Raw genomic sequence first — 8,072 nt, forward strand, 5'->3', positions numbered from 1 at the left:
AGTTCGAGGCCAGTCTGGTCAACTTAGCAAGTTCCAAGCCAACCAAGGTTCCATTATGAGACCCTGCCTCAAAATATTCAAATCAGCCAGGCAGTGGTGGTACATGCATGCCTGGAGGAGACAGAGCACTTAAGGAGGCAGAGGCAGGTAAATCTCTGTGAGTTCGAGGCCAGCCTGGTCTACAGAGCAAGTTCCAGGATAGCCAAGGCTACACAGAGAAATCCTGTTTCAAACAACAAAGCAAAAATTCAAGTAAAGAGGTGCTTGGAGGTGGTCCTCTGTCCCAGGGCATCCAGACAACCAACCCATCTCCATGGGGACTGGCTTGAGCTCCTTGCACAGCCTGTAGTCATTTCTTTGCAAGCCTCTGTGGTTCGGGAGGAATTGATACGGTCCATGGGACGCCTAGCCAGGTGCCTCTGAGATAATGAACTGAGAAGCCTTGAGCTCGGCAAACTTGACTCTTAACGCTTGACAGGTCAACAGGAAGCAAGGTCCCTGGTGGAGCCGGAACCCAGCCCCTGATGGGCAAATTGCAGGTCTCTTGTGGCATTTGTGCCTTGGGGATATTGTCATCTGCCACTCCAGGACTTTGGCATAAGTGGCAGGTGCCACCCCTACCCCACCATGCCTCTGCCTGGTGGGGCTGATGGTGTCTCTTGTCACCTGTCACCCCAGCCCCCGGTTCTCCAGGCAGCACGGCAGAACTGCAAGCCTTCGGAAGTAACATTTCTCTCTCCCACTCCCAGCCATTCCGTTGGCTCACTTCCCAACCAAAAGTAACTGGATCACGGAGTTGCCCTCAACCCATTGCAAATGCCCACTCAATGATCCAAGTCCCTGATCACCCCGTGACCTTCAGCTGCCTCCACCCCCACAAACCCCTTCCTCTAGCTTCCCTCTCCACCCACCCACCTTGTGCCTCTCTGAGCAATGGTCCTCGCCACAGGAGCCTGCCACATGCAAGGTCATCAGCATTCCTGCCAAGGATGGGGACGGGGGTGACTCAGTTCCCGCTTGCTCATCTAGGGAAGGAGAATGAAGGAGAGAGGAGGAGGGACAGAAGCCCATTCAGTTTTGCCTTAAGCTTCACCAAGAGGAGGACTCGGCTTTGCTGACGGTAGAGCGTCTACTAGCTCCCAGGCTCCAGAACAGGCTATAGCGTAGAGATGGCACTGCTGAAGCCAGGAAGTACTGAAGGGCAAAGCAACTCTGGGGACCCTGGCACTTGGGGACCAGTGCTTCTCCTTCAGTCACAGTACAGCCCTTTGCCCTCAGAAAGATGCTAACCGACGAGGGAGACACAACCTTTACCTCGGTCTGTGTCAACCAAAGAATGTCCAGTCTGTTGAGGGAGGTACAACCCCTACCCCCAGAGGCCCCCCAAACTCTGATGGGGAAACACAAACCAAGTAACTGAAGAGCTCCCTGGTCTGGTGTGCTAGGCTTGCACCAGGGGCAAGCCTGTAGGAGAGACAAGACCCTTACCAAGTTGAGTGGGTAGGTGGGGGGACAAGACAAACCAGAAGCAGGGACCCCAAACAGCTTGAGAAGGTTGCAAAGTGACATCAAGGTGCTCTAGGGAGGTCAAAGGGTTGGTGTGAGGCAGGACCCTGACCGTCGTTTCTTGAAGGGCTCCTTTAGGAAAAAGCCAGTCTCCTGTGGATGCTCCCCAAGGCCAGAGTGAGAGAGCAGGGGCATTATGGGACCTGAGGTCTGTCTCTACAGAGGGTGCCATAGCTGTTGCTGCTCAGAAGGGCAGAAGTGGGTATCCTCTTAGCCAGGGAGGTTGAGCGGACCTACTACCCTTGTGAGGATCAAGGGGGCTCATGAACTATCTGAAAAGACGGACCAGAGGGCTCCTCCAAGGAATCGGGATTCGGGAAGAAATTTGTTAGCCAAATCTGAATTGAGATCAGCCTGGTTGCCAGGGAAGGCAGATAGGCAGGGGAGAGGAAGCAGAGTGTGCAAGAGGGTGAAATGAAGTTATTAAAATGAACCCACCCCCTGTGCAGGCAGCACCGTGTGCCAGAAAGGCCGGGCCCTCCAGCTGTCGGCAGCAGCTGGCTCTCCACGGGAGAAGAGGAGTAGGAGGGGCCGGTCAGAGTGTCCCTGTACTCGCTCTAGAGTTCAGTGTTCTCACAGAGGTGGAAATGGGGGCGCCTCACAGTTTCTTCTGCTACACCCCACAGGTGCCCTAGGACAGTGTCTGATGAGGGGCACAGGTGGGAGAAGCCTCCGGATTCTAGCAGGCAAGGTTTCTCTTGGTGGGGGTAGAGGATGGAGTGGGGGAGCCCCAGGCCCTCTGACTGCAGTCACAGGTACAGAAGGGAGGGAGGGAGAAGGCTGTGTAGGGGCATGTGTGTCTTAAGTCTGCTCAGAAGAAATGGCTTCAGGATGATTCAGGGCAGAGCTGGAAAGAGAGTGTGCCCCCTCCCCCCGCCCGCAGCCATCTTGCTTTCTAGGTCATTTCCCATATAGAGGGGCTGCAGCCAGGTGACTGTGTGCTGCAGACTGCAAGTGTGGACCATTTGGGCTCAGAGCTTGTGGGCAGAGGGCAAAGACTGGGAGAGGTCAGGCCACTGGCTCCCACTGTCGGAATCTCCACACTACGGCTATACTTCCCAAAGGGACCTTTGGACCTGAGTGCTGACCTCCATAGAAAATAGACCTAAAAAGACTTCCAGAGGGGACATCCTGGTAGGGGAGCCAGCCCAGGCGTCCATCCATTTTGATGCCTTCTCCAGCAGGAGGGAGAAGTGGCTACTCTCCTGCTCTGTTTGTCCCCAATGCCACCTCAGTCTGTTCCTTTTCCCCCAAGAGGCAGATGGGAGTCACAGCTGGAGAGAGAAGAGAGGAATCTCTTCATCCTCTGGAGCTGGAGCCAAGTTTGCTTAGAGGTCATTGGGCAGGTTTTCAAAGTATGTCAGCATTTATCCAAGCCCAGGGCTGAGATACAGGCCCTGCCCACCTGTGCTGAGCTAGGGAGGACCCTGAAGGCTGTATGACACCAGCTCTCTGGGTGATTCTCAGAGATGTAGGTGCTGTGTGATGCTGGGGGAGAAACAGAAAGAGGCCAGTGAGGCCAGTGTGCTTTACCAGGCATTAGAGAAAAACAGTGGCAGAGCTGGGACATCATCTACCACTGCCCTCTGCAGGGCCAGAGATGGTAACTCAGTGAGGACCCGGGAGGAAGATTTGGCCCATGCTGACTCTTACCCCCAAGCTGCCCCTTCAGGTGCCGTGCCCAGCCTCAAACGTGTTTGTTTGGGCCCCTGGCACTAAATCTGTTTGCTTACAAAGAGTGTCAGAGAAGGGAGTCCCAAAGCCTCAGGGAGCCCCAGCACCAAGAGGCCTGCAGCTTTGGTCCCCATCTGGAAAATGCTAGTCAGAAAGGGCCCCAGGTCCCTCTCCCCTGGATAACTCAGAATGTGCTGCCCTGGGAAGCTTTATTCTCTGCTCCAAGGACAAGACTCTGCACACAGAAGTGACAGGGCATTTCACAAGACTTCCCACCCCTCCCCCCACCCCACAGACAACACTAGGGCACAGTTCCAGCGTGGCCACACAGTCCAGCCTCCTGCGCCCCACTCTGCCGATAGTCCCATGGCCCAGAGAAGGAATCCCCATTCCTATTGCGGAGTCCCCCCTCTGATATGAGGAGCGGGCTGGAGAGGGAGCACTCTCAGTGGGGTTAGGGTGGAGAATGGGCACGCAGCACACAGGCAGGCTTCTGCTCACTGCCCTTCATGCTAAAAGGAACTAAAGGTCCTGTCTCGGCTGAAGGACGGGATGGCGTGCCATCAGCAAGAGGGTGACAGCAGGGGAGAATGCTGGCAGGAGAAGGGGTTTCGGAGGGAGAAGGGTGGCCTGGCTGGTGACAGGTAGTCATGACAGCAAAGACCTAAGGGTAGGGATGAGGTCACTACTTCAACCTCACTGTAGGAAAGGGGCTCCGGGCTGCCCACTGCCAGCCCCATTGGAGGAAGCCACTGAGCCGTTCATCCCAAGTTGTCTACCTGACCTACACAGTGGACACCCCTTTGTCCACTGCTGTCCTCTTTCCGAATGGCAAGGAGAGAGAGAGCCAAGGGTTAAGGTCTTTTCTGTGGCTTGATCTGGGGCCACCTGGCCTGCCTGTCCAGGGGCCTCAAGGCCCAGCGTCAGCTTTGGACCAGTGGGAAAACTCTCTAAGGCTGACCAGAGCCCATTCCTCCTCCATAACAAGTACATTCTAACCTCAGGTTGGGGCCAGCACTGGGGACCCTTCCCCCACCTGACCTCTTGTCCTCTCCACCCCCTCCCTTCCTGAGGCCCATCCCTTTCCCTGACCAGCGCCCAGACAGCCGGCCTCCTGCACAGGCCTCTGCGGCCCATCTAGGTCACCCAGATGGGTAATAGGGGGTATCGCTGTGGTAGTTGTAATCTGGGCACACCTTCTGCACCAGCCGATAGTCCGTGCTGTAGAAAGCAATGTAGACGCAGACAACTTTAAAGGGCTGGGAGCAGCTCCAGGTGGCCGAGCTCTGAGCGTGATCTCGGGAACAGATCTTGGCTGGGTCGTGGGTACAGAGCGAGGTCCGGCGGCCCCGTTCTACTTTCTCCCACTCCATCCGGCAGTTGAAGATTTTGGAGGCCTTGGCTTCGATGAAGATTTGCTGTTCCTGGTGGAACTCTACGGCTTTACTGGGGGGCACAAGGCTGATGGAGATGTTACCCTGGCCTGTGGCGTTGTGACGGAAGTGGACGCTGAAGGTCCCGTTGCCGTGGTCCACAATCTTCCCCGTGACCAGCAGGTTCAGGGCCACTGTCTTGATGTTGGAGTAGAAATCACCCCATCCAAATATTTTTTTTACCTTGGTCGAGGGTAGGGGGCTTTGCTTGGGGCGGTTGGGGGGCTGCCCGAGGACACCCCAAACCTCCCCAGGTGGGGCCAGCAGCCCTAGGAGTGTAGAGTTGGCCAAGGGGCGAGACTTAGGTGAGATGTGACCTCGCTTCCGAGGCACCCTGGGCCGAGGCTGGCCTTCATGGTCATCATGCTCAGAGTCCTCTGAGCCAGGGGGGCCATCATCTTGGCCACAGATGACCTATGGGGGGTTGGAAAGAGAATTAGAGCTTTGTCCCCAGACGACCCAGGGGATTTGAGATCTGGCCCACCACCTATCACGGTCTCTCCAGGGTCTCTGTCCCTGTCTGACCCAGGCTAAGGGGACACCTGCTTGTTCCCTTGTGCTGGGGTCAGGGGTATACCCTGGCTCCCTTACAATCCACCTTCATGCTCTGATACTTCAGTCACCTCCTTTCTTTACTGCCCAGCCCCTGGCTCCTATTCAAACTCTGGAAGGATGGTCAGGATGTCTCTCCCCTTCATGGACTAGGATATCAGAGACACACAGGTCTCCTCTCCAGATAAGCCCCAGTTAAGTGGGAAGGGCTCAGCTTCTGATCTTGCAGAAGCCCCCAGTCTGAAGACGAGGAAGACTCCCTACCCTCGAAATGGCCAAGATGCCAGGGATGCATTATTCCTGTCCTCAGGAGTCCTTCACCTGGAGTTGGGGAGTTGCAAGGTATTTGGGGAGCCCCATCCCTGTCTTAGAGCTCCCTTGTGTCAACACACACATATCTCATGCTGTTTAAGACATTTTCGTCTTCTGACTGAGACACCACTCCTAGCCTAACTGCTGGCCTGTGGACCATAAAATAGGACTCTAGAACCCAGTGACAGTCCTGGTCAGGAATCAGTTTGGTCCAGGTTTTGCTGAGACTAGGGGAGACCCAGGTACGAATGCCACACCTAGGATGGCCAAGCTTGTGGAAGCAAAACCCTACTCTGGGGAACACTGGTGACGACATGCCAAGATGGCACTTGCATGATGAGGGACCAGGTCTTGGGAGTCCCATCTCCCAGGTGAAGACATCAGGATGTGCAGGTTACATCACCACACGACACGGGCCACAAGTGTCCCGTCACAAGGCACAGACCAGATGTACCTTTGCAAAAGACTTTTACTGAAGCCCTGTTTCCCACCTGGAATGTCCTATCAAACTCTACCAGGGCTTGTCTTGCCTCAGCAGGCTCAGCTATGGTGACAGGCCACACCTTGGGGAGGCTTTCTAGAGGAGGGTGGAAAGAACAGGCAGAACTCTGCAGGGCAACGGGAGGTTACCTGGCTCCCTAGACTCAGTGGCCTGGATGTGTTTGCTCAGTTTCTGAAACCGAGTTCTCACCAGTGTGTCTATGTCACCAACGAGGAGACACCAGTTCAGCTACCACATCTGGATTGATGATGACATGGGTGGGGCCGAAGGATTACTGAGGAGCTGGGATGGGAGGTTCCATAAAGGGTTAGTCTTTACGCCTCTTGCTTTGGCCTTGGCTGTGCCTACAGCTGTGCGACTGTGCTCTGTAACCAAGCCAGTATCTGCCCCGCAGTTAAGGCTGGCCCTGCTTTCCAGGTTCCCAGCACCTTCAGGGTCAGGAAAGGCAGGAGGGGAGACTCCTAGGGCTGGGTTCAAGGCTGCCCACTTGTTCGTACTTGGCTCTAGGTTTAATTGAATGGTTGAGATCGTCAATAGCTCAGTAGTGAACAGGGCCACAGATAAGGGCCAAGCAGGGAAGGCTTCCTTCCCAACAGTGGACTGGGGGTGGGAGGGTTGCTGTCAATGGGAATCGTTTTGAGGAAGGGGGCACATCTAGTGGTGCTGAGGCTTCTCCAGGACAGGATTGGGATCGGGGGCAGCTGTGGGGCGGCGGGCATGAGTCGCGGGGGAGTTAAGCTCTGGGCTAGGGTCCGGGGTGGGGTTCTAGGGCATCCTGGGTCGCGGGGGAGCGGGCTTTAGGCGCTCAGCTCAGCTGTTGTGAGCGCCTGGGGCGGGAGCCGCCTGCCCAGGTCCTGTGGGGTTCGGGCTGCGCGCAGCCGGGAGAGGCGAGGAAAACAACAGGCGAGGAGGGAGGGAGCGGGAGGGACGGCGGGAGGCAGGGACGCGGGGGCCGCCCCCAGTCCGCCCGGGCTTGGCGCGCCAGGGCCCACAGTTTGGGGTTCTCTGGGCCCTAGAGGTCAGAGGAGAAACCCGAGTCCCCTGATCTGGCAGGTCACCTGCCCCACCCCCGTCCCGCGCGTCCTGGGATGCTACGAGAGGTCGGGTAATCCTTGGCGACTCAGCTCCGAGGGCCCTTTTCCCTAGTGTCACTCGCACCTCCCGCCATCGGCCGCGGAGTGGGTGGGCCAGCCAAGCACCCTCCTCTCCGCCCCTATTAACCCTTCCTGTCCAGTCTCTGGCCTCGGACCCGCCCTCTCCCCCAGCCTCCAGCGTTCGTCCGCAGCCCCGGGATGTCAGGATGGGGGGTAGGGAGAAAGTTTCAGGGCTCCGCAGCTTCCCGCGCTCTCCCCATCCTCTGGCCCCCGCCCTGCGCCGCTCCCCGTGGACCACTCACCAGATAGAGGCTGCCCTGCACTAGGAACACGAAGCAGCAGCGGGTCAGTTGCATCTTCCTCCTCCGCTGTCACCCGTCTCTTTTTTCCTTTCGGGGTCCCAGGCCCCCTCTTCCCCGGGCTGCTCCTTCAGGCGCGCTGTCCCATGCTCAGGTCCCGGTGGCTCGCGGCCCTCCCCTCAGCCCGTCGCTGGGACCGACCCCGCCCCCTTCGGTCCAGCTGTGTAGCCGCCGCCCCCTCCCCGCGTCCAGCTGCGCGCTGCGCGGTCCTTCTCCCGGTGCCAGATGTGAGCCCGGAGCGTCTCGAAGGGGCTCCGGCTGCGCGGTGGCTCTGACGCTCCAGACAGGCGCTCGGCGCCCCGCTCGCTTCCAGAGGCTCGGCTCTCGCCCAGATGTGCTGGGGACCTGCGCGCGCGCCCGTCCCCGGTGCTAATTCCCCAGACCAGACGGCCCCTCCCGCCCCGTCGCGGCGCGCCCCCTGGCGGACGCCCCGGGCCAAACCGAGCAGCGGCCGCCCGCTCCCCGCGCTGCGCCCCGCCAGACTGGAGCGCTCCTGGCGCCCAGGCGGCTCCCGCTTCCTCGTCCCTCCCACTGGCGGCGGCGGCGGCAGCGGCAGGTACCGTGAGCCCAGTCGGTACCT

At 58.2% G+C, this 8,072-nt stretch overlaps 1 protein-coding gene across 1 annotated transcript; it reads right to left on the reverse strand.

Moving 5' to 3' along the window:
• Positions 1-926: 926 nt before the first annotated feature.
• Positions 927-7,872, reverse strand: Nxph3 (neurexophilin 3). Its single transcript, XM_005350621.2, has 2 exons — positions 7,436-7,872; positions 927-5,087 (listed from the first exon to the last, which is right to left on the reverse strand). Exons 1-2 carry the CDS (start codon positions 7,487-7,489, stop codon positions 4,383-4,385), a joined length of 759 nt encoding a protein of 252 aa, XP_005350678.1. The 5' UTR covers positions 7,490-7,872; the 3' UTR covers positions 927-4,382.
• Between the last annotated feature and the right edge of the window lie 200 nt (positions 7,873-8,072).

This window comes from Microtus ochrogaster, chromosome 7, assembly GCF_000317375.1.
Source record: "Microtus ochrogaster isolate Prairie Vole_2 chromosome 7, MicOch1.0, whole genome shotgun sequence".
Lineage (NCBI taxonomy): Eukaryota > Metazoa > Chordata > Mammalia > Rodentia > Cricetidae > Microtus > Microtus ochrogaster.